The sequence below is a fragment of the Tasmannia lanceolata genome, unplaced genomic scaffold (assembly GCF_043159265.1).
Source record: "Tasmannia lanceolata isolate RefF3 unplaced genomic scaffold, GAP_Taslan_0.1 ptg000020l, whole genome shotgun sequence".
In the NCBI taxonomy this organism is placed as follows: Eukaryota; Viridiplantae; Streptophyta; class Magnoliopsida; order Canellales; family Winteraceae; genus Tasmannia; species Tasmannia lanceolata.
The window spans coordinates 11,408,247-11,435,320 of record NW_027518697.1 but is presented as its reverse complement, the minus strand read 5'-3'; the positions used below and the strand labels follow the sequence as shown (position 1 = coordinate 11,435,320).

General features: G+C 36.5%; 1 protein-coding gene across 3 annotated transcripts in view; it reads left to right on the top strand.

The window, feature by feature from the left end:
• Positions 1-1,684: 1,684 nt before the first annotated feature.
• Positions 1,685-27,074, top strand: part of LOC143853714 (UDP-Glycosyltransferase superfamily protein) — a 30,669-nt gene continuing 5,279 nt past the window's right edge. For 2 of the 3 annotated variants that reach the window (XR_013237282.1, XR_013237283.1), the window contains exons 1-16: positions 1,685-1,978; positions 3,893-3,923; positions 4,040-4,118; positions 4,787-4,915; positions 5,782-6,004; positions 8,839-8,973; positions 10,171-10,275; positions 10,509-10,607; positions 13,338-13,467; positions 17,272-17,322; positions 17,417-17,527; positions 20,126-20,235; positions 20,407-20,572; positions 23,707-23,793; positions 23,881-23,952; positions 25,568-25,681. Coding sequence is in view for 1 of the 3 variants with exons in the window: in XM_077363435.1 (XP_077219550.1) it covers positions 1,878-1,978; positions 3,893-3,923; positions 4,040-4,118; positions 4,787-4,915; positions 5,782-6,004; positions 8,839-8,973; positions 10,171-10,275; positions 10,509-10,607; positions 13,338-13,467; positions 17,272-17,322; positions 17,417-17,527; positions 20,126-20,235; positions 20,407-20,572; positions 23,707-23,793; positions 23,881-23,952; positions 25,568-25,681 (1,743 nt within the window). In the remaining 2 variants the exon portion in view is untranslated. The remainder of the gene's footprint in view (positions 1,979-3,892; positions 3,924-4,039; positions 4,119-4,786; positions 4,916-5,781; positions 6,005-8,838; positions 8,974-10,170; positions 10,276-10,508; positions 10,608-13,337; positions 13,468-17,271; positions 17,323-17,416; positions 17,528-20,125; positions 20,236-20,406; positions 20,573-23,706; positions 23,794-23,880; positions 23,953-25,567; positions 25,682-27,074) is intronic. The other variant, XM_077363435.1, reaches the window with a different exon arrangement.

Here is a 27,074-nt window from a genome sequence, read left to right as displayed (position 1 = left end):
TGGGGATTTGTTTTCTTGCTGGATATTGTTTAAGCAAATACCCAACCTTGAAATTTGGCAATTTGTATGTATTTTGTTAGCCTAGTCATGTATCGGTGCCGGTTATGTAATTGTTGAGGAAATCAAGGCCCTGTTTGGATTGCAGGAATTTTCTAGAAAAGTTTAGAAAAAATAAATTTTTTTTTTCCAAAATTTCTTGCGATTTCATTGATTGATTACATATGGAAAAAGTGATCAAGTTTCGTTTACACTTACAGGAAACAAAAATTAATATTTACCTCTAAATTAAGTAAACATTTTTTTTTCTTATGTAGGTTCTGTCTTCTGTTTATGATGCCCATGCACAATCCGTTTGCAGGGCTGCAAACGAGCTGAGCTTTGGGGTGTTCGGGCTCGGCTCGTGACGAGCTTTTTTTTTTTGGGCTCGTGTTTGGCTCGTCAAAATTCCACAAAGCTCGAGCTCGGCTCGTTTAGTAAACGAAACGGGCCTGAGCCGAGCTTTTAATGAGCCAAGCCTAAAAAAATCAAATAAATACCATTAAGTTCCAATCCTTCTGAATTACTGAAATTAGGTTGTTCTTCCATGGTTTAGGAATCCATGGTCGTTCCTACTCCTCTGCAGCTAAATTCAATTGGGTTTGTGAAATCACCACATGCAAAAATGTCTAGGATTTGTGAAATCCCCACTTGCAAATAACTTAAACAGAAATCCTCTTTGCAGAACATAAAAAACATAATAGGGTTTGTGAAACAGCAAGTATATCATTGCAAATAACATAAAAAAGGGGACCTGCAGAAACCATGAAAATATTCACAGTTATTTGATTTTTTTTTCCAGAGAAATCACAATCCCTAGAAATCAGAAATAATGTTTGTTGGAAGATATCACAAACCCTTTTATAAAAAAAAAAAGACTTGCAGAATTTTTTTTATAAAAAAACCCTATCTGCAGAAATCTGTTGAAGGGGGGAGTTTATCCGAGAGAGAGAGAGAGAGAGAGAGAGAGAGTTGACGACGTATTTGCGCAAAGAGTATAGTAGTCGGGGTCTTTTTTTTCTTTTTTTCCTTTACTCTACTTTGCGGGACCTACACAAGATAGCCAATAGCAACGTTAAACTTTTAAATCCATGCGCATATGGCTCATCTGAACGGCTCGGCTTTATGAACCGAGCCTAAAAAGCTCACGAGCTTTTCCGAGCCGAATTATACAAAGCTCAAGTTCGGCTCGTTTATTTGACGAGCCTGATTTTTGGGCTCGGGTCCGAACCCAAACATGTTCGTGACCGGCTCAGTTCATTTGCAGCCCGTTCTGTTTGTCGGCCAAAGAAACAGAGCCTCATGAAAAAGAATTTCTTGAGAAATCGGTGTCTCCAAGTGGAGAGATGAGGGTAAAATCCCTAGTGTTTCCGGTGAACAGAAGTTAGAAACAGAAAACTATATTCAAAAGCGGATAAAACTGTTGGGGATTTTTAGTACATCCTCATTGGCTTCCCGGATTTGGTTTCGTGATTCTTAGAGATTTCACCCTAATCTATGTGGTATCACCAAGCACAATCTAGACACAATCTAGATCACAAATTCACCAAATTTTATAAAATTTTCATTTGCTGGGCCCGACCATGAATAATGGACTATAATAAACACAGCACATATCATTGGATTGGAGAGGTCTTATGATTGCTTGCATATAGTTAATAGTTGGCTTAAAAGATAGATTAGTTGATCGATGTCCTCCAAGAGTCCACTGAACGCATGGTTGAGATCTAGTGCCCGTTCCCAAGTCTCACGTGATCCAACTGCACTTTCTTCATCCTCTTCAAAAATTAAAACAAAATCTCTCTCTCTCTCTCTCTCTCTCTCTCTCTCTCTGAGTATTGATGGAGTCTCTGGCGAATACTGCGATCCATCTGCCTCGTTTATTCCACTTCCAATCTTCCAAACATCAAACGCTTAAAGCTCGTACAGTTGGTTGTTCCAGGTGAACTAAATTTCACTCTTCTTTATATACTTTTTTCTTAGTTGGAGGAAATCTCGGCCGTGAATTGTGTATTTGTCTGACGAATTGCTCTAAAACACGCCTGGAGAGTTGAATATATTGTCGTGAATGTTAGAATAGGGAAGTTTTATATCTTTCGAGGTATTGAAAATTTGAAATCCTTCAGGAATGGCTACAAACATCAGAATTGAACTCGAAAACGGTTGAGAAGTGGATTCTACTTCTTTGAATGGTGTAGATAATCCTCGAACTAGTAAGCGATTGTATTGTGACATTTTACAGGTTGAAAACTTCATTGAGAGGAAAAAGAAGCTTGCTTTTGTAGAACAAGTTCTAAATTTTTGTTTCTGCTCAAATCTGAATCTCGTACTTGAATGGGCTATGCTGAAACTAGGTCGAAGCTCAGAGAGTTATTGATTGACCCTCTGAGTTTTTTTATTGACTCAGTAGAGCCAAATTTGGGTCAACTCGGACTAGTTAATGATTAACCCGCGAGTTCTAAACATTTTTTCCGTCTAATCCCATGACTTGGATTCCAGACCTTGCTAGGTTTTAAACTCTAGATCAATCAGTTATTTACAACTAGAGTGAAATGGATTTATCCTTTTCTTCCTGCTTAATTTGTTGGTTATGACAACTCTTTTGAACGTACGAGAAAATATGTATTGGCTGATAGGGGGCCAGTTCCTTCACAAGTTTTTGATTGAGCAGTGTGTTGGAGAAAATTGAGAAATCTGTGGCATCCATCCACAGACTTGAGTTTATTACTTTGCTAGCATGATTTGTCAACATATGAACTTCTTTGTTGGCTGTGACTGGAACATTAGCTTTGCAATAATATTTCAGTTCAGAGGTCTGTTATGTGTGATTTTGATCATGATCTTACATGTAAAAAGAGATAAGTACAAAGATACAATGACCTCTTACTAATGTAGAATGGAATAACAATACAGCAGTCGCCAACACAATTCTCTCCTGTTATTTTTTCAGTTCCTGTATTCCTAACCTTTTCTATTTGAACTTCTCCTTGAAGTAGGGCGGCCAAGTGCACGAGGCTCCCGCCATTGCGGGGTCTGGCGAGGGCTAGATGTACGCAGCCTTACCCCTGCTTTGCAGAGAGGCTGTTTCCGTGACTCGAACCCGTGACCACCAGGTCACAATGGAGCAACCCTGAAGTACTGTAAATTTATTACGTATTCCTTAAAAAAGGAAATACAAAAATATAGGATTCTTGCAAGAAACTCAAATATGATTTACGGTTTCTTTTGAAGCATTACGATAACTTGAAAATATTTATAGCATTTGCATACTATTTGAAGCAAGAGATGTTTATTGAGTTCTTGTATGTTGAAACCATTCACTATCTGTAGCATCTTTTCCTTATCATCTTTCGGAATAAGAGACAGTTATCTATGAATATAGTGTGAAGTTGGTAATGAGGAACTCAATTTTTTCTATTCTTTCCGCAGATTCCTACTTAGAGATAATATCGAGCTTTTCACAAAATCATAAGTTTTGGAACTAGATTAGATTTCCACCAAACAGAAAATCGTGTTGGGACTATAAACTTAAATGTATTTAGTATATTACTGCCCATTTGTGAGGCAGCATATTGCCTTTTGCACAAGCATATGTGCACATGCTCGGTGTATATGCTTATGTGGCTAGCTTTCTATAGATGTATATCGTCCGTGTGTGTAGGCATGGGTTTGAGGCAAGCTCTTCTCACAAAGTTGCACTGTTTGACTAGCTTAACCTTTTCTTTTAGGAAGAATGAGAACTTTGTTAGTTCATTTTCAGAATCTTTATATATGGAGTAAATATTAGTTTGTTGTCTATATGTGCTCTCTTTGTGATTGCTTCTGTAATGAGTTCTTTATTTAACATCTATTCTAGGCTTGAAGACCATAACATGGGCGCGCTTCAGGTAAGCAATTACCACTCTATTTGGATTTGTAAGCAATCACCACTCCATTTGGATGTGTTTCCATTTTATCTACCATTTCTTTTGTCACTTTATCGAGTTAGTTGTAATTTTCTCAGGAATCATTGGAATCTTCCAATTGCAAGCTAGAAATTAACCACAATGACATTTGGAAACTTTTCAATGATGCACAAAGAAGTAAGGCCCTGTTGAAGGTTCTTTGATGGTTTTATCTCTTTGCGCGGGGTTTGGTGTGCTGTGCTTCAGAATAGACTGAATAGTGTTTGCTGCAAATTTTTATATGCTTTTGTTAAAATATTATTGCATATTCGCCTGTCGATGGACTATGATGAACTGATGGGTTTGCTTATCATTTAAAGAGTAACTCCGTTGGGTAAAAATATTTCTGAATTTGCAAAAAAATTCTTTAGAGCCCATATTTAAACTTATGTTCTCTATGTACAAATTCTAAATCTAATGCCCACATGCATCATGACCTCACCTACTTAAGATCATTCACATGCATAAAAAGGAATTTGAATGAGTGTTTTCGCATTTTGATGCGGCCAAACCATTCAACCAGTGTTGCATTTGGTCCCAAGTGCTTTTGGGGATCATTCATTTTTTAATCAATGTTTAGTGCATATTGCACCCTTTTTTCAGAGTCCTGAATCCATAGATACAATACAATTTTATAATTGTATGATTATGATTAGCAATTTATGATTTAATAAAAAAAACTCTTATTTGCATGCACTCTCTGAAGTTGTTTTATGCATTTTTTTTTTGAATGGTTGTTTTATGCATTTCTATTTGTGCAGATATGCTTTTGATTGTTTTTTATGCATTTTCTGATGGCTGTTTAGATATACTATACTTGAATAAGCAACGTCTTATGGCCGTAGAAGAGCTCAACAAAATTCAGAGTGAAAAGCAAATGCTGCTTGCTAGAATAGAACAGTTGGAGGGAGAAAAGCAGGCAAATGTGGTAAAAGGTGATGCCTCCAACCCCATTTATTAGATTTAAGTGGTGGTATCCATCTTTTTTTAAACGTGGTAATATCCATCTAACATTCTGTGAATGTTGCAAGGATGCATGTGTATCTTGTTGCGTATGCATGCCATTGTTGGCTTGTTTGTATGATAATTTATGCAATGTACATACATACGCATACACAGATTATACCCGCATTTATTTGGTTTAGCTTTAGATCTCCCCAGAAGTGAATGGGTTTAAAAAGTACCTTACCTCAAAGGACAAGTACCTTGGAATTTGTTACATGTGAATGCAACTCATCTAGCAGGCTACAGTTGGCTTTGGCTGCCTTCCTACTGTACTGTTACTCTAGTTAATGCCTGGATGGTCTTTCTATTTGCCCTTGTACATGATAACAGTGGGGTTTCTATAATTTTGTAGTGAGTCAGCTAAGCTTGTCTTTTTCTAGACTGAGCATATCAATGTTGCAATATGTATTGTTCTATATCTATAAACGTTTCAAAAATCACTTTGTCTGCTCGAAACTCAGCCTATTCAACTCTGTTTCGGACCTAAACAAGCTCCAAGTACATATGTGGGATGATTTGTCAAAAAATCTCCAAGTTATTCATTCAGTGAGCAACCCCAATACTTCAATATCACTTTCTTCCTTTTTTTTCAACATTCTTTTGTGCATTTTCATTGAGTCATTGTACTCAGCCTAATCAATGAAAGCATCAGCTGAGTCAACTTGCCAGGGCTTTGGGTAGTTCCAAGTTGAGCCAACACTCAAAAATTTTGAACTATATATATGTATGTATTTGTTTGCACATAGGTAAGTATGTATATGCTTAGGTATTCTTTATGGTGGCGATCTTCTGTCAGGCTCTGTAGCTAAACCGGACGATCTATCAATTTGCTGTGAATTGCTTCTTCGGATAGATTCAATGGTCGTTTCAGGTCTGATCCACAAAGAGAATGCTTTGAATCTCCGTAGGCTGGTCATGGACAATAAGACGAGTATTGCTGGTACTTTCTATGACATCAACCAGAGAAAAGATACAGAACTTCTTACAGATATTCGGAACTTTTCTGACGAAAGCAAAAGGTATGAATACTAATCAAGTATAAAACTGTATATTCTTGTCTATAAAAGATGAATGAGCCTAAAATCTTGTTTTTAAAACTTTGGCACTGCTTTAATGATAAAATAATATACATGAACCCCTTTTTAGTTTCTTTAGCTTAATAGGTAGGTTCACTACCTTGATCGTTATTCTTGGAAAAACACTGGTACACTGAAGAAAACTCTAGAAAACCATACTATCTTGACAAGAAGCATGAATGCTGGCCCTGTATCACATAGCCTGAACTGATGCAAGCAAAAATAAATAAGATAATTTGCAATTAACTCATGCAGACTAGGTAAAAAGAATATTTGTGACTGTAAACCAAAACTTGTCCCTCCACTAGAAAAACATTCGTGAGTGTGAAGTGTTTCAAGTCTCATCCTCAATGCAGAAGCATTAGTGGCGTGCAATCCCTTAGTCAGCTTTCCCAGTTGTAGACAGCCCATTCTGGGGTTGTTTGTGAACATTTAGGAGTATCCAAGGTATTAAGCTTGTAAGTAACCATTGTACCATTCTGCCATACTTGCTGAATTTGCACTCACTTTAAGGTGTAGCTAAAACATTTAGTCCTATAGTTTGATGCAAAATAGCCGACCCCAACTAGTTTGGGACAAAGGCTTAGTTGAGTTGAGTTGAGTTGAGTTTGATGCAAAATGATACTTTGAAGGATTGATCCATACTATTCTCTTCTAACCCAATTAAGTACAATTACAATCGTAAAATTTTCCTCTCTTCAATTCCATGGAGTCGTTCCATTTTTTGCAACTTTCTCATTAGTTTGATATTATCATCATCAATTTTTGTAAGATCTGTTTCTTACAAAGATTCTAATTTGTTCACAATTTAATCTTATCAAGATTCTAGTAGTACCAATATATTCCTATCAAAGTCCCTGAGAACTCTATTAAGCCTCTGACCACAATCCATTCTAGGAAATAAGATATTTCAGAGAATCAGACCTCAAGAAGCAGACAAAGTCTGATTTCCGAGCCATTGTTTACTGGTGTTGCCTCTTAGAGATTGAAAGAAAGGGGATTGTCTTTCTTTTAGCAATTCTTTTGTAATTTTTCGTGTTTGCCACAGAGAAGGCTGTATTTTGGCTATTCAATCGCCTTTCTTCATAGTTATTTCTCATTAGAGCATCCTAGAGCTTGACTACTGAAGCAGGCAAGCTTATAGCTCAATCTCCGCTAATATTTGTCCAATGTCCATTGAAGGTAAATCAATCAACTCAATGCATTTTTCTTTGGAATGTAAACTAGCATTTCATACATATCCCTTAGCTATTTTCTGCAATATCTTTTTTTTCCCTTGATCTGCTCAACTTTCGGTATGGAAACACGAATGAGATTGCCCCAATTGAAGGCAACAAGGATGGGTGGGGGGGATTGCTGCTCAAATTTCTTTTCATCCACTTGATTTCCATCTTTCCCTACTCAGTTCAATATCTTTTTTTGGAATACTGTTCGCAAGTGCTTCTTCGACTCATGTTAATAAAGTGACCCTACAGTCACCCTTTTTGTATAAACAATTATAATTTTTGCATGCTTATCACCCAGCTTAAACTAATGATAAGTCACAATGATATTCTTCCACACATGGAACAAGGTGCAAAGCTAGTAGTTGAGTAGTGCTTCCCTAACCAAAGGACTTTTCCACCTGAGAAGCGAGAAGATGCTCAAGCCTCAAATTTATCTTGATTATCTTCGAGTTTCTGCGTCTCCTAATCTGAATATTGGGATGCCCATGAGTCCTCTACTTCCATGATTAGGGCATTTTTGGTGCATTGATGAAGACTCATGCACAAGCACCATATTTGGTTTGCAATTTTTGTACTTCTCTTTCAAATGTTCAACAATATATTTAGAGACAGGTATCTGATCAAGCATCCAAAAATGTGCATTCTACTCATTATTGAGGGGCTCAAAAGAGATAATTTTAAAGAGCTAATTTCTTATAGTATTTCAAAATTGATATTTATTTCCTTCGAAACTAAATTTAAAGAGCTAATTTTTTATAATATTTCAAAATTGATATTTATTTCATTCGAAACATATTTCCTAGTTTATCTTTTAGGGGTTGTTCGAATCAAGGGAAAAAATCAATGGAATTTTTTTTCCATGGAAAAAAAATTTCCTGGCTCTAGTAGGGTTCACTTCTATCATCTCCAATGGGCATAATCTGTAAATAGATGTATGCAAGTGTTGCTCTTCTGGAACAAACTAGAATGGTCAATAGGATTTGGGTTTTAGCTCTTCTATTTTCTGGCTTGAATTACTGTGGGTCTACTTCGTCAGGTCTTAAACTCTAGAAACACAAAATTTAACCATGTCTACTTAATGACATATGGGTAGTATGTTTCGTGGTTGTGGCCTTTACGTGTTGTTGCACAAATTTACATTAGTGAAAATTATGATATCAGACAAATGTGATAAGTTATTTACTCACATTTTGATGTGTTTATAACTAATGGACAGGTGTAACCCGATAATGAATTAGTAACTTAGTGAAATTTACATCCAACATTTATAGGGACATAAGTGTAGACTTTACACTACAATGTATGTAATTGCTGGCGATTACTAACTGTTTGCTTGCTGGGCGTTTGTCCAGGTAACTGACAGCAGAAAAAAAAGGTTTGTTTTGAAATCATGTTCATTCATTTGTGCATTGTACTGCAACAATTTTGAGAAGTATTGTTGTCTTTTTCTTTTCTTTCCCTTTTCTAATGAGATTTGATTGTAAAGTAAAATATCATGCTCATTCTGTCATTGTTTAGCTTCCCTCTCACATTCTGTCTCCCAAAATGCAGAGAAGGTTTTCACATTGTGCATATTTGTACTGAAATGGAACCACTGGTTTCAATTGGATCTTTGGCATCATATGTGACGGGATTGTCTCATGCAATGCAAAGAAAGGGAAACTTGGTGGAAGTTATTTTACCAAAGTATGCCGTAAACCTTGCACCCTTGCACTGTTGCTTTCCCTATTTCTCTATGGTTATGGATTGATGTAAACAATGATAGATCAGAGCTTTTGCTTTAGATGTACACCTATGATGGATCTGAGCTTTTGCTTTGTCTATGTTGGAGTTAAATGCTTACAAATATCACCCAGCTTAAACTTTTTTTATTCCATTCAACCAACATAATCGTTTTGGCCAAAAAGCCTTACAATTTTTTGAAAAATAAGAACTACAAAAACAGCTAGCGAGTAAAAAGACACGTACTTGCTAATTGATCCTAGTCCAAGTTGCTTAGCCTAACCCAACTTCCTGCTACAATAGTTCTCCTTACCATCCTACTACAACTCCTACTGCAACTGTACTTGGACTCCTAATAATTAACCGACCTCCTAAAATAACTCTGATGAAATTAATCAAATCCAGAAAATAACCCTCCCCCTCACCATCATATGACCAAAACAAGTCGGCCGTCCCCGCTATATACAAAAATAGCAGACACGGTTATTTTTATCATTTTCGATTACATTTGACCTTGGTCAAAATGATCAAATTACAATAATGTCCATCCCCTCTCCTGCAGCTGGATTTCATGGCCTCAATGTTTGGTAGATGGTCCACGTGGGCCCCACTTAACTGTGAACAATACTGAGACTACCAGGATTTCTTCAGGTTGTGGATGCTCCTCCATTACAATACAATGCCTATGAAACTTTTTTGCTTCTAATAACCTGAAGCAACCATTCCTGCCATGTTTTGTTATTGCATGATTACAGAAAATTGCTTCATATTACTAATTTTACTTTCTTGTGTTGCGGCAAGTTATATATACTGGTAAGCCATAATCCAGAAAAGGGAAGGGGAGCATGAGATTCTCTTGGCAAGACCTTATTAAGGACTTTTACCCAATTACAAGCCAAATGTCTGTAGTCTTTACTAAATGATTTTCCATCTAGAAATAATAAATCTTTACAGTGAAAGAAAGAAAGTGCAGTAAATGTTCTCACTGCCATCCATTTTGCTTTGTATGAATATCTTTGTGAAATGGAATTTTCCATCTTGGCAGAATAAATATGTGAAAACATTGTGTTCTCAATAGCCATCTACGTTGCATTGTGCGTATGTTGTTGTGAATTGGAAGCTTATGAGCTACTAATGTAAAAGAATCTCTCTTTTAAACAGGTATTCTTGCCTGGACCTGGATGAAGTGCACGGACTACGGAAAGTTGGAATTGAGGTTCATTCTTATTTTAATGGTCACTGGCATGGAAACATAATTTGGACTGGGTGAGAATGGTGTTTGTTCAACATGAAGCAAAATTTGAATTATTCCTTGATATTTGCTTTTTCTTGATATTTCCTAGTTCAGAAAGTACCGTTGAAATAAAAACATAAAGACACAATAACATGACCATAATAAGCTCACCAAAAGAAATAGTAATTATGACAATCTATTTCATTTGGTTAAACTTTACCAAAATACATTCTTTGTGTTAATTAATTTTTTTTTCTATGAGTAGAGTCGTCTATGGTATTGGGGTTACATTTATTGAACCTCTATATCATTCGGAATTTTTCAACCGCGACAGGATATATGGTTACAAAGACGACTTTGAACGGTCAGTATTCACATCCAGAACTTATTATCTTTCAATTCTATTCCATTCTCAGGTCATAATCTTTTGAGAAATCATGGATATACTTTCATATATTCATGAACTCCATGTTCCATTTCTATTGGACCATTTTTTGTCGTTTTAATTATTCTAAACTTATATACTGGAACCTATCAAAATAGGAAAAAAAAGAAAAAAAGAAAGAAAAAGAAAACAAAAGATCCTGGAAAGTGTGTAGCTTGTGCACAACAAACTCTAGTATAACCATTCTTGATGGAATTCTGTACATAATACGGTTCACATTACTCTTCAAAAACATCAAAAGCAATTGGAACTCCTTCCACGCCAGCTGCCACACTCCAACCTTATGTCAGGGCTAGTAGAACTTTTATCTGGCATCTTATATAACTTGGCATGGACACGTGTATTTGTGTTGAACAGGGCAACTAGGACTGGGTAACAAACACACCGAACTAGGAAACATTGTACTTTCACGCATGACATACACTTTTCTGTGGTAAAAATATTGAGGAATAAATAATGCACACAAAATTATTTGAAAGGCCTAAAGTATATAATTAGATTTGAGTGGATTAATGTTCAGATATGATGTCAAATAGGCATTCTAACACATTTCTGTCATTAGAAATTTCAAAAAGAATGAAGTGTCCTTGTAGCATACTCTGGACCAGTGTATGGCTTTCATAATTGCTTTATCATTAAAAGTAGCTTCGCTGAATTATATTTGTGTTGTATATAAAGTTATAAATGTACCTCCCACCTGTACGCTTTCTCTAGGTGTTGTTTTGAAGCAGGAATGATATGGGATTGGGCCTTGGTTTTGTTCATGGAGGAAAGGAATCCTCAGTCAAATATACTTGCTTCATGTCCCTAATATACTTCCGTTAATTTTTGCATGCTATGCTTCCACATGTAAGAGATTATAAGGTGATCTTTGTTGCATGGATTTGGATTTGCGTGTCATGATCCGATACGGATTCAAGGTGTCGGATTCAGCAAACCCCAAAAGTAGGTTTCGTTAATTCTATAATTTTTATTAAATAAAAAAAAAGATTAAAAATTTAAATTTAAAAAAAAAAAATAAAAAAAATAAAAAAAAATATATATATATATATATATATATATATATATATATATATATATATGAGAATAGAGTTCCTAAGGTGTCACCTCATATAGCTTATATGAGGTGGCGCTCAAAAAACATAAGGGGCCCACATTTTTGGAGTGATCCAAACCACTCATTTGAAAGGCTCTTAGATAGATATGGTGCTTACTAAAAATCAGGTCCATAGGATCATCCTAACCCTTCTATACCCATCCATTTCAACCTCCACAAATGGAAGGGTTAGGATGATCCTATGAAGTTCATTTTTTGGGCACACCCTATCTATGTGAGGGCCTATCAAATGAATGCTTTGGATCATCCAAACAAAGTAGGCCCCTTATGTTTTTAAGCGCCACCTCATATAAGCTATATGAGGTGACACCTTAGGAACTCTATTCTCATATATATATATATATATATATATATGGGAAAACAGTTTCTGAGCTCGAGCGTCAAAAACTCATGTGAGCCCACATTTTTGGGGTGATCCAAAGCATTCATTTGAAAAGCCCTTACATAGATAGGGTGAGTACCAAAAATCAGGTTGTTAGGATCATCCTAACCCATCCAAAAGTGCAGGGAAAAATGGACAGACATTGTTTCTCCACAAAAATGGGCCTTTCAAAAGATTCTTCGTCCGATTTGAATCGATCCATGCAACACAGAACGTGATAAGTCCGGTTGTATAACATGATAGATATTGTTCTCTCAACCATTTCATGAAAGATTCCTGGGAGCAAGGATGCATGCCAGTTTCATACGAACAAGTGAAGTGGCACAAGATCTACCGCTTGGCTTATGTTGAGACATTGCTCCACACAACAATTTGCTTCATGAAGAACAAGCTTAATATTATAGCCTCACTGAGGGCGTGGGAAAGGAGCTCCCTTTTGTGCAATAATCCCCCAAAAGTTACCCTTAAAATAAAGTTTTTTTTTTCCTTTCTTCTTTTGTTTTTGGTACATGCTGATCTTGGAGGGCGTAGGGAATGCTTCCTACTTGAGTTCAGAATGATGCCTCAAACATTTTAATCTTGATACAGTGCCTTTTTATCCTTGAATCCTTCATAAACCAGCCAAATAAGTTTTCCCTCATCTCCATCCCTCTCCCTCTCTCCCTATCTCTCTCATAAATGAGGGCAAGATCAATTTGTCTGAAATAAATCAGTTTTATTTGGTGAGACTATATGAATTGTTCTAGTTTTCCTGGCTGGTCTATCTTTTAGCCAATATGGTTCCTATTGGTTTTGGATCACTTTTGTGGAAAATATTACTTGGATCAGGGATATGATTTAATCTGATCAGTCCTACCTCTACGAATCCATCCCTTGCTCCTATAACGACAAATATTGGGACAGCTTGGCATGTACCATCTAATCTGAATCTAGTTGAAGCAAGCTTATGCCCCAATCAAATTGATTTTTAACCTCCTTAAATATATACTTGATTGTACTTAATTCTCTGTTTAGATGGGGGTTTACTTAAGTTTGTGCCTGCTTTAATGCATATACATTCCATCGCCCAGTGATGGTTGTTCGTTATTTTGTGTACTCGTGCAAATTTAGTTGCTAATTTTCTAATTGTGTCTTGCTCTGATAATTTCAGATTTACCTATTTCTCCCGTGCTTCCTTGGATTATTTAGTAAAATCAGGAAAGCAGCCCGATGTTTTGCATATACATAATTGGGAAACAGCTATTGTTGGGCCACTTTTTTGGGATATTTTTGTTAATCAGGTGCAACTTGTTTCTCCTTTTCTTTTTATTTGATCTATTATATATTTTTAATATGATTATATCTAGCATGCTCAATAAGTTAAAATACTTGCTGTTTCAGGCTATATAATGATATCTCTGTACCTTATAACTTGTAATGCTTCAATTGAAAGGAAACTTTATTGGATGATATTCAGCATTTTAGATTCATCTACTTATTCTTTCCCATTTGATAGAAAAAAATATTCACATCAAAACCTAGTCATGCATATTTATTTTGATTTTTCACGATAGAAAAGAAGCAGGGAGCTTATTGCAAACCCATGCTTTCTCATTTAGGTGAAGTGGCTTATTACATTCATGCTGTAAGTCACTTAATTTAAAATCTCTTAAAAGAAAAATAAAAATACATAGATTTTCCCCAATTTCACATTTCTGTTTTTGAAGTGTTTGACATGGATATCTCCTAGTTTAAAAAATCCCCATGGGTTTTGATACAGCAATGGTCACTTTAATTGGTCTATTCAAAAGTAAAAAGTTGCAGTTTAGTTATTTTTAACCACAACTTTGCAACAAAATTACAAATTTTGACTAGAAAATGGGTTTAGAAACTCATATCATCATGAGATAAAAATTTCACAAATAGGCCCCCTATGTTATATATTTTCCAATTAGAAATCTAATATTACCTGTTCCTTAGATCACATTTTTTGAGCATTAAAAAGTTCGATCCCAAATATCCCAAATACAAAAGTTCTCTCCTAATTTCCATTGCAAGTTGCAACCATCTGTTGATACTTCGTTCCCATCTTTCCTCTCATCACATCTTTTTTAACCTGAAATTTATCTAAAATCTTGTTTCTTGAGATTTTAGAGATTCATCTTTCACTTGATTGAAGGCGAGTTCTTCAAGAATCCTCCATTGTTCCGTGCAATCGAAAGGAGCCATCACTCCGATTTTTGAGGTGTTCCTTCTTGAGAGCGGGGAGTAGGTCAAGCAGGGATTACCAGTCAGGTAATTGCTCGGTATAATTTCTCATCCCTTATGCATTTTATTTTGATCACCATTGAAATCTAGTAACTAGGCATCCTAGGAAATCGACAAGGGCGGAATTTTTTTTGTTGTATTTAGATTCCGAGGCATTCGACTGTGCCTAGATCTCTTTCTTCAATCCAGAATTAACCAGTGTTCAAAAACTCCTTGACTCGACAAGGAACTCCCCCGAGTCGACTCCTTTTTGCCTTGGCCGCGTTCCGCATTACACCACATCCGCATTCCGCGTTTTGCCCTACATAGTCATTAAACTCCTTCGAGTCTCCCAAGTTATGACCGCGTCAACCGCATTCTTGGCCGCGTCCGCGTTGAGTCGACAAGGATTTTTCCTGGCCGCGTTCCGCGTCAAATCCGCGTTTTTAAACACTGGAATTAACTAACACAATACTTTATTCAGGTATGTTTTAAATGGCAATTCCCGACCTAAGCTATTACTAAAATGGTAAGTTCCTAATAATAAAAAAGACATATATTTGAAATAGTTTCTGAATCCACTGAGATTTCAAAATTGGGAAGTTGCCGTGGCTGGATTTTCGTGGAAATGGCAAGAATGCCCATGACGTCATGTGATGATGTCATTAGGCGAGGTAAATGAGGTCGCCTATATGCTTTTTATCTTCTTTTTGCCAATCGATTCGATGGGAGCGAATGGATCCGTCGACCCCTTGCTCTTGGTTGCGCTGAGATCGCTTAAGGGTCATCGAATGATCTATCTTCTGATGAGATCTTTCAACAATTTTCCCGGCCCAATCATCAATATGAACCGTCAGATTTTTGATCTGAGTGTCTTTAACGGTCCGATCATCGAAATAATATTCTTAAGCCACCCGATCATGGATTTGAAGCATCCAGCCATCAATCTAACCGATCCGATCAAATGCACCTGCATCACTTTCACATACCTTTTGGAAGATTTCCGGTGCTTACCCCAACATAGGTTTCATAATTCATTCTCTGATGGTAACCTGCACTGTCTCCACCTGCACTGTCTCCTCCGAGTAGAAGGCAGCAGGTAAAGAATTAAGAATGTTAACAACAGAAATTGTCTCTTGACTCTAGCTTGGGTCGACTCCTTCAATGCCGGGACCCACTAGACTGGTCCAGCCTATGGGTCCCTGACAAGCATGCACACTTCCACAATAGAACCCATTGTAGGAAACACGCCCCTTCTTCCCTCAGGGTTCCGTAGACCGACAGTTGTCGACCTCTGCTATACTCAGAAAGTACATGACAGGCCCGTGGAGGTGGACCCTTCAATCGCACCAACCAATCAATCAACCAGGTGTAACTGGAATAAATTCCATAATACAGGCCAACTACTTTAACTAAGATGAATTGAAAGATTATACTATTTACAGATCAATATAATAAAGTATTATACTTAGTTTAACTGAAATAAATCAACAGATCAGCAGATGAATATAATAAGTATTGTACTTAAATCGAGTGGAAAGTATGGTATTGTTTAAAAAAGAAATATACTAATATAGGCATATGAGTGTAGAACTAACTATCCATAATTAAAAGAAAAACTTAGGAACCACTTATCAAATTTTCTTCGTATTTAAGTTAGCATTCAGTGGGACCTGATGGACTCTGACACTGTCAACTCAGAGTGTCGTATTATCTCAACTGAACTTTCCATTGGTTTTTCTTTACTTGGATTAATATCTGATTACTGGATTAATAAAAAGATTTGCGTGCCCAACTTGGTAGTGCCTCTGCAAAAATGATCTCTTTACGTATTGATCATTGGTCTTGCTACATGCCTGTGAGTGGCATACCATATATCCATTCACTTACTGGGATTTCTGCATTTGCTACTTGTGCGTGCAGGCTAATCATGTAGATGTCAATGTCCAAGAATTTTGATCCAGGAGATTTCCCAGCCCTGTGGTTTTAATATCCCACTACATATATATGGAACTCTCACACGGTCACTGAAATTTCCCAAAAGTCATTGACCTTCTAGTTGTGATGATTTTCACAATTACTGATAGGATTTCACGTAAAACGCAACTCAACTCGACTAAGCCTTTGCTCCAAACTAGTTGGGGTCGGCTAATGAATATAGGATTTCACATAAAAGGAGTATAAAAATGTTTGGTAAGGTCATGCATAAAATAAAGTTCCTACTCAAACCAAAATACCCAAGAAGCATTAGCTCTTCCTGAAAAGGAGGTGATACAGCAGTAGAATATTACTGCAGAACTCCTCGTCTCCACCAGGCTGATTTAGTACAGTGAAGCACAAACCAACTCATAAACCTTTGTGTGGGTACTAGAAGAAGGCACATTTTGGCATATGAGTGATCCTGAGTTGAGGGTACAATACTTGCAGCTCTGGGTGCACTTGCACTTTGGATACGATTTGTGCCTGCGGTCAGGACTCAGGGCTGATTATTATATTTAGCAAAATTTCTTTAAAAGAATAACTAGATTATCATATCTGATGTTAATTGCTGACATCAACTGCCTAGCTTGAGATGGATTTTATGATCTATGTCACTATAGATGGATGATTAACTGCTTTTGTTAGCTAATCTGTGTTTTATACAACTTTCATATTAATTTTTTTAGATAGCATATATCTTTTTTGGTTTTATTTGATAGCAGGGATTTCCTTTTCGGGCTTTTAGAATTGGTAAAATTTTACAATCTTCTATGAATTTTTTTCTATTTAGGTATGTAATATTCTGTTTAGGTTTGGAATGTTTGCTGGTCTCTTCCCGGGTAAGTGAACTTCAGATATATTTTACTGGTATTTTTCAGGGGCTTGGAGGTACTAGGGTACTATTTACATGTCATGGCTTTAATTCTCAAGTAAGTAGTTTTTCATTTATTTTCTTTTGAAAGTCGGCACATGTGTATGTGTGTTATGAAGAAACCCTTTGCTAATAACATCCTCATCATATAGTGTCTAGTGCATCCAGATAAGTTAGCGTTATGTGGACTCGATCCTCCCCGACTTCACCGCCCTGATCGTCTACAAGATAATATTAAGACTCATCTGGTTAATATTTTGAAGGTATATCATTTTACTCAGCCTTTTAAGAGTTACGCTATTTTTATCCAAGGAGAGTCTACTTTAGAAGCATGTAATCTCACCTAGTGGCAGAACTTGGTCATCTCACTTAACCGTTCACACATTATTTACAGAGAAGGAGAAAGCAAAACCATTTCTATGAATAGATCTTACTACAACCTGTACCTTTATGAACACCTGTCTAGCCTTGTGTTTTGAAACTCCATCCATATTCAAGTGGTTGGTTCCCTTCATTAATTTACCATACCCAGAAGAAGTGAAGTGGTCAAGTTAAATGTTCTATGCAACTACATGGGAAAATTATGTCTCATATTTGTAACAAAATTACCAATACCCATGTGTTGAAATATGGCCTTTTTATAATGTAGTTTGCACTAAGGGCATTTTATTAGTTTTGTGTAATCACTCTTAACTCCAATCTCCACAAAGAGAGGAGGCTGCACGATTTGTGTAACTCCAATCTCCATAAAGTCCTTTTGCTTCTTCCTGTTTCTTTATTATATCCTACAAGTTTATATGGGTATCAAAGGAGGTCTAGACCCTTCAGTTTTCTTCAAAAAAAAAGAAAAAAAAGAAGAAAAAAGGAGGGAAGTCTAGATCCAAGGAGGACATATCTCTCAATCATAAAACCACTCAACTCAATGGGATCTTCAAGAAATACAATTGTGAAATGAGAGACTTAAATCACATCTCAAGCAAGCTGTATGATCGATATCATCAGTCATACCACTTCTCTCCTATCAGATATTTTTGAAAGTACAGAGAATTGAATCGATCCTACCAAAGAGGTATTTTACATGTTTTTAATCAATTTTTGATTGATGTTGAGAGAGATTTATGAAGCACATTGAGGTCAACATTCATTTCATGGGAGAGAAGGATTGGGCTGACACCATCTCTACTCCATTCATTCCATCTCCCCAGCAGCTGACAGATCTCCTTTCTAAGGCATTGGGCCCTTCATTTTTTCGGCTCCTTTGGTCACACTGGGATTGTTCATCTTTCCTCCGGCTTGAGGGGTAGTATTGTGTTTTTTTTTTCTTCAAATGGTAGTATTGTGTGTTTTATATTGGGAAACAACCAGTCACTCCAAAAGCTTAAGCTGTTGGAGAAGGCGTTATTTAATCTTTTATACTTTAACACTCCCCCTCACGTGTGGCCCCTCTTTTTAGGGTTGGCCTACACATGGCACATGTCACCCCTTTTTTGGGTTTGGCCATTGCATGTGGATTTTGTTATCTAGGAGGTTTGAACCCAAGCATTTGCTCTGATACCATGCGAAACAACCAGTCACTCCAAAAGCTTAAGCTGTTGGAGATGGCTTTATTTAATCTTTTATACTTTAACATATATTTTGACCCTTTTCCGTTTTTCCCTTAGTCGGTTAGGCATGTTTGTATATCCCTTGGGGGCTCCTTGGTCATTATTTGTTCTCATCATTATAATATAAAGGGGCCAGAGGTCATCGAATCATAAGCCAACATTTTCCATTTTTTCTCTACTCTCCTCTGTTCTCTTTTCTTCCTTCTTTCTTTGTTACATCCTTAAACTTCCTTTAGAACAAGGCTTCAACATGTTTTTATGGTTCACATCCTGATTAGGGTGAATCAAGTTCTCTACCAGTGGTTTTTTATTTTCATTGTTTTAAGGGCTAGGTGGGGCATGCTTAGGAATAAAATGTTCGCCTAACCTTTGAAATGAAAATAAGGAGCTATGCCAGAACACAAAATTATACTTTTTTATTTGCCAAGCAAAACCTAATTTGGTTAACGCAAGTGAGATTTGGCTTAGTTGACTGCATCACTTCCTTTGAGTCATGCAAAGTAACTTATAACACCCATTTGCGCATCCAGTTCAGCTGAATTGATTTCTTTTTGTTGCATTATAATTCAATTGCCAACGTCACTATTTCTTTCTCCATTTATTTATGTATGCTTCATGATTTTCTCACTGCATAAGTCGTTAGGTGGATTGCAACTGCTAAATGTACAAGCCGTTTCTTTTTCTTTTTAGTCGTATATAAATTTCAATATAATTTTATAGAGGAATGATATAGGCAGGGGTGCCCTTGCATAAAGAGCTAGAAAAGGGCCCTTGATTGGTTCCACATCATTTTTGATTACTTTTTAAAATCAGTTGAAAAGGTAAAACCAGTTACGGCAAAAATGATATTATTCAGAAAGTTTGAAGGAGCAGCAATTGGGCATACCGATCTGATCCACAAGCTCCACAAGTCGAAAGCGCTCTCCCGAAGCCGAGGGCGCACTAGAGCTAGACGAAAGGGCCCTTGATTGGTTCCACATAATTTTTTATTACTTTTTAAAATCAGTTGAAAATGTAAAACCAGTTACCTTTAATGACGTGGATCCAATCAAGAGCCCTTTTCCCGCTCTTCATGCAAGGGCGCCCTTGCATAAATCATTCCTCAATTTTATATTGAAACAAAACATAATAACAATATAAAATTTACAAGCCATTTCTTTTTTCTTTTTAGGAATGTATCTTTGTGAATTTTATGAAGTTGGAATGGTTATAAATTTCAATATAATTTTATATTGTTATTATGTTTTACATGTTCAGGGTGGAGTTGTCTACTCTAATAAAGTACTCGTGGTGTCATCCATTCTCTCAAAAGAGATGGCAATTCATAGTTCGAGCCATGGGTTGGAATCCACGTTAGCCATCCACAAGTGAGTGTCCTGTTTATACCATTCCTGGACATTAAATTTAAGGGAAGTTCCTCTATTCAATATTTAAACTTCTATAAACATTATGTTTCTCTCTATTACCTTGCATATGAAAATTACTACATATTAAATGGCTTCATTCCTTTCTTTTTTCTATTTACCATTTGATTCTAGGGAAAAGTTATCCGTGGCCCCTTATGGCCTTGATAACACCATCTGGGATCCTTCCAAAGACAAATTTCTTCCAAGAAATTATTCTGGAGACAATTTGAAAGGGAAAGCTGTTTGCAAAATGGTGTTGAGGCAGCGCCTTGGGTTCACTGGTCATGCTTCTACAGTTGTAAGTGATGCATAAAATATCACTTTCATGTTGTGAGGTTTTTCTTTGTTTCTTTTCGTGCTGATCATGTGACAAATGTTTGTTTAATTCTGGAGGTAATAAAACAAATTTATGTTGTTGGTAAATACGGAGTAAATGGGGAGATGTTGTCCTTGCATATAATTTTCCGATAAATTCATGATGCAAACTAAGTTGCAAATGGAAGAAACTAAAAGATTTGCACAGAAAGAATTCATCCCAAAACCTTGACAGGGCTGCAGGATAGCAAATAGAAAATATCCAGCACCAAAATAAATACCCTTGTCAGATTTTTCTATTAAGAATTTACAAAGTTTATAGTCGTATCTTCCTTGTATTGTATTCACTTCTATTAATTAGCTAACAACCACCTTAGACGTTAATACTTTCCCAAAGATATGCACCCAGAGTCCATTGAGACTTGTTGACCAAGCTAATTAGGGGCTTCTTCTGCAACTATTTTCATTCCCCCTCTTTGAGCAGCCTAACAGGTGAAAACAAGAGAATGAGAATCACCCGAAGTGCCTCCGCATCTCTTTGAAGAAACAAAATGTTCTTATCACTCAGGCCAGATTTGCAGAAACTGGCATCATGAATTGGGTTTGCTGAGTGTGTTCTTTCCGTTTTGTTTTACATCCTCCCTACAGAAAATGTGCAAAAGTGCTGCAGAGAATGATTGGAAAAAGTCACCTAAAGTGCCAGCTAAATTCAACCAAGTATTAATGACCTTAAAGAAGAAACATTATTCACTAACCCAAATGGAAATGCCTAAACTTCTCTCTAAATTCCTAAAAATGGATAAAATACCCGTAAATCTAGACTTATTAAAAATATCTTAAGAATTGCATCATTCCCCTCGGGCTAGGGAGAACTTGAATCCAACGAGTTTGCTTTGATGTGTTGCTGAAATAATCCTCTTCCAGCATTCAGAACTTTTCTTCTTCAGAGACCCATTGACTTTCTGTTGGGTTTATTTCTCCATTGTACCAAATATTGCACTCACTATAAGATCCTTGACCATTTTTAATAGGTCGGTCTTCTAGAATCTGAGTGATCTCATTTTTTTCAGTACTTGGGAGCTGATCTGAAATTGTTTCCTCCCTGTTCCCATAAGATTGGCCATGGTACTCATATGGATCATTCACATTAAAGATTGGACAAATGTCGAGATGTTCCGGGAGGTTTATATGAGAAGGGTTATATAGATCTTTCACAGAACAGTAAATGGTTAATCATCATTATGTTCCAGATTATGGTGCGTTCTAGTTGGAAAATGTTATTTCCTTAAGTAAACCATGACTCCATCTCCCTCTTTGAAGGATTGAAAATGCTTGTCCTTATCTGCACTACTCTTGTTTCCCTTGGTGTTCTGTTGCAGAAGAAAAATACTGTGCAATGGCGTGCACTACCCGCGAGTTAATATTGCTAAGCTAAAGACACTTATTAGATAGTCGAGTTTTGAAGTTTACAATCCAATGAAGATGTTTTGCGACAATCAAGCAATCACTTAAATTTCCTGTAATTCAGTGTTTCATGATATGACTATATTGACATAGGTTGTCATTTCGTCTGTAAAAAAGCCACTAGCAGGTTGATATCTATTCCATGTGTGATGTCCAAAGCAAGGAAGCAGGATTCTTCCCTGGGAGTGGGGAACCTCGATTCCCGGGTTCTCGAATCCGAAACGGGAATCTTCTCGAATCCCCAAAAATTGGGAATCCCCATTCGGATTCGCCGGAAACCCGATTCCCACTTTTGGGAATCGCGGTTTATGATTCCCCGGAAACTCGATTCCTACTTTTGGGAACCGCGGTTTAATGTTATGTGAAACGCGATTTCCTGGCGATTCCCCGGAGATTCCCTGGCGATGCCCAACTCCCCAGCAATTCCCTGGCGACTCCTCGGCGACTCTCCGACGACTTCACGATTCCCGCTTCCAACCATCCCGGGAGTCTTCGATTCCCCCTTTCGATTCCCGTTTCGATTCCCGCTCTGGCAACCTTGGTCCAAAGACCAGCTTGCAGATATATTTAGGAAAGCACTTGGGTCTACCAATTTGGAAGTATTTGTTCCAAGTTGATTATAGATGACTTCTTATTTGTTCCAAGTTGAGTGTAGATGACTTCTATGCACCTTTGCATGGGAGTGTTGAAAGTTAAGTTAGGTTTATATCATATTTCAGTACCTTTCAATTAAATAGTAGAGTGCTAGTTTTATGGTAATTAGCCATGGCCCATTCTGAATGGCCCTAATGGCATGGATTGTAATTGGTGTTAAGTGATGGCTATAAATGTAGTGAAGTTTTGGGGTTAGGGATTCATCCGTCACAAATTTCTTTTCTCTTGTCTTTTTTATCTGTCCATCTCTTCTCCATTTTCTTTACTTTGATTTCTCTGACATGAAGATGATAGTGATAGTTTCTTCACTTTAACGAAGTCTTTATATTTGTTCATCAAGGATTCCGACATAAATGGAATGGGGCTGGGCTCAATCTTTTCTTTGTCCATCAACATGAACATATGATATTGGCACTACCATGTTTTGACAATTGCACAAACTCACTATCTTTTCTTTTTTAACCGGCATCTGAGAACTTTTTGGGAATTGTAATAACTTTTGAGTGCTGGTTAAATAATAAAAGACAAGGTAAGTCTGCAATTATCAAGACAGGGTAACACTGTCCAGTTCTCTCCAAGTTCCTTTATTATTATGAAATTTCTGGAAGTGTCTATGTTGAGGTCTACTTAGAACTAGAATTCTTCAAAAATCTAAATGAGAATGATACTTTGTTAGTGGTCTACTTATTACTAGAATTCTTCAAACATCTTTAAATAAGAATGAATCGAATGATACTTTTTTAATGCCCTTTGGACTTTTCCGTTCTTTTTTCTTTGGTAAATCTATCTAACAAGCTTCTGAAAAATACTATCTAATTCTCACTTGCAGTTCAACTTATTCTTATATGCCAGAACTACTATACCGCATCTGTTTGATATTTTCATTCTATTTGTTAGTTTTTTTTCTTCTGATAGTATTCAGACGTGTGCATTGTTATGTTCTTTCTGCCTCTGATATTTCCAGCACGATACTATTTCTGATGGAGCTATACCTATCAGGTCGGATGCATCTTTTCTGAAGTCTCGGATATTAATTTGGAGAATCTGAAAGCAGCTGTTTGGCTTGCTTTGAGAAAAGGAGCTGAGGTTATTTACTTCTCATCATATTTGAGAAATAAATTAGGCATTTCTTTTGAGGTTTGATGGACCCTACTGTTTTGATTATGTTTTCAGCTTGTCTTCATGGGGCCTAGAAAAATACCCAGCATAAACCCTGCACTGGAGTCATTTCAAAAAGAACTGAAGGTTAGCTCCATGTTTTGGTCCTTATGATTTTAGGGGCTTCTAACAAATTTTCGTCTTCACTATATACTTTTGGAACAGCTCTGATAAAGTATCAGTACATTATTCTTGTCGCTTCAATTCCATGTCTTTTTTGTTGTTGTTTTATTTACTTTTAATTATCTGCATTTTCAATACCTATGAGATGCATCTTTCACTCTTCAACAAAAACGTGCTTTCACACACACACACACTCTCCCTCTCTCTCTCTCTCTAGTATGACTTCCCATTCGCTGGATCGGTGGTTTTTGTTCAAGATGGTCTAACTTAAACAAGTCAACCAGTGGGAATCTCGGTAAGTGTTTGTGGTGACCAAAAAACTCTATGATGTGACTTAGCGATTACATAAAATAACGTAGTACCTAGGACAATTGACTCCTCTGAGACTGTGGTACCTATAAAGGTACACTTCTCCATTAGTGATGCTCTCATCTCAGAACCTTATGGTATCTACTGAAAAATCTTGTGAACTCAAGAACTAAGAAATGTTGCCAAAGTTCACCAAAAGCTACAAAAGTCTTCTTCAGAATTGCCTCACACTTCGAAATCCTTGTCACCCGACTATTTAGAGCGACCATGTCTAGTATAGCTTTGTTGATCTAATGTGACCAAGGTATTGGTTTTCTTGCCATTTCACTTAAAAGATATTCATTAATTTTGTTACTTGTTATCTTAATGTTTTCTGAGTATCTTAATAAGTTTTTGGTATCTCTAAATAAGTAACAAGTTTGGGAAAATACAACACATTAATAAGCTGGTATGCTTCTCTGATGAAGGTCCTCTTATACACCTGTCTTTTGATATACAAAAGTAGTGATCCAAAAAATTGTACCATGGTTTTTTATGTAATCTTAAAATTTTAGTTGCTGGATGAAAAGGTGAATTTCCTGGAGCAAAGGTCAAAATGTCGAGTTCTCAATGGTTTTTTTGGCATCCTAAGAACCTGGACAACAGTCGAGGACTGGTTCTTCTCACATCCACTTTTCTTTTCTACTTGGATCCAATATTGGTCTTCTATTAAAGGCCTCTGCAAGTATCTCTCTAAGCCGGTCAATGGAAAAAATAGAGCTGCCTTTCGTCATTTGACAATCCAACTTGAACCCTTTTTTTTTGTTATGATCCAATCCAACTTGAACCTTTCCATTTAATATCACAAAATTACAAAATATATTCCTAGAATTATGTGCAATCTTCCTCCATTTGAGTCTTAGATCTCAATGACTACTGGATATTACATTTTGTGTTCAGAGCTTTATATTGACGCAGATCTAGTGGCTAATGTTTCTTGCTAGGTTTGATTTCAAAGATGATCCATATATTTTCATGATATAAACACGGATTTCCGATTTCTACAAATATACATGAGCAAGTTAGGTGACCATATTCCTTTAAGTAATATGCATAAATAAATTGCCATTATGTAGATTGAATTAGTGACTAAGTGTTCATCTGATCCAAGACTCTGACGAGTGATTAAAGTTGACTTTCTCCAACAAATACTACATTTTACGTAAAATATTATTGGTGCCGAAACACACTTTTTTTCGTGATTCATTTCTGGTATCTGCTGTGTGTGCAGGATGAAAATGCAAGATTTATAAATGAGTACGACGAAGCCTTATCACACCTCATCCTTGCAGGGTCTGACATTATCTTGTGTCCATCCTTTCATGATCCAGTGCTACAAATTCCGGTATATAAACCAAAATAATATAAATAAATTGCCTTTACAGTTTAACTACTAACCAGTTAGTGGATTTTTTCCTTGTTTATATATAACAAATGAACCTCAAGAAGATTTGGTTTAAAAGATTCCTAGAGTTTTTAATAACTATGTTCAACCATGGCTATGATCCCAAAGTTTGTTTCTCACTTCTCTTTGCATGTTGTGGCTCACTGGAATTAGCTTTCTTTGAAAGAGTTTTTTGAAATGCAAATAACTCTTTATTATTGAAATGAAATGCCCAATGGTGGCATAATTATTGTTAATTTGAATTATATGCAAAAATATTACAATTGAAAATGACAATATGTTGGGAAACATATGTAAGCTATGACAACAGACATTGGTTTACAGAGAATCTTGATTTTGGAATGTCTTAGATCTTTTAGCCTTGAGGTTAAGCTATTGTTAAAGTTGAATCATTCAAACTAACTTGGATTGCAAATTTGCAACTGGGTAGTGAAATCATCCTTTGATAACCAATACACAGAAAACATGTCAAAAGGCCTTCACTGAAAAGTGACCATTTACATGCACCTGTGATCATCGATAAGAACACTCGGAGCCCAATTTGTTAGGTACCTCAGTTATTTTCACTCTCTGGCCATGTACCAGTTACCATTCAGAATGTCATTATTGAACATGTTAGTATTTATTCTTCAAATTGATCTGTACACACATGGATCACAATTACATACAGAAAAGCCACCTTTACTGGTATCACAAAAAACACACCAGGGTGATGAAAAAAGCATAACTGGGTCTAACACAAGGGAGGCCCCTTATTTGCATATCTCAATTATTTAAGATTTGTCATTTTTTTCATCACTTTTTGATGGAGTATTGACTAATCCTGGTGAGCCAGGGTCCACACTGTATAACTTGGGATTCAAGAAAATCAGGATCATCAAATCGACAGGAGTGATGGTATTCTTTTTACCTTGCCATAGGTTCACACTAACTTTGCTGAAGGTTGCCCGCATCAGTAACATGGGAATTAATCTACTGTGATACCCGTAGGATAGATTTTTACAACCACATGATGGCTTACTTAATTCAAACCCAAGCAAAAACCATAGGATGCTTATAGATAATGGCAGTATGATGGTGAGAACAGGAGTATTATGTGTAGTCATCAATATAAAAACCAGCAACGAAGTAAAGGTAACTTGCATAGATTTAAAACTTCAAAATTCATCCAAATCTACTGAGTATACCCTTTTCACCTAAAACCTCATAATTCTTCAAAATCTCATGAAAACTTGTGATTTATATCATAAAGGTATACCCTTTTCATCTCCATAACATTTACTAGACACAAACACCCTACACACTAACTTTCAAACACTTTAAACAGTCCTAA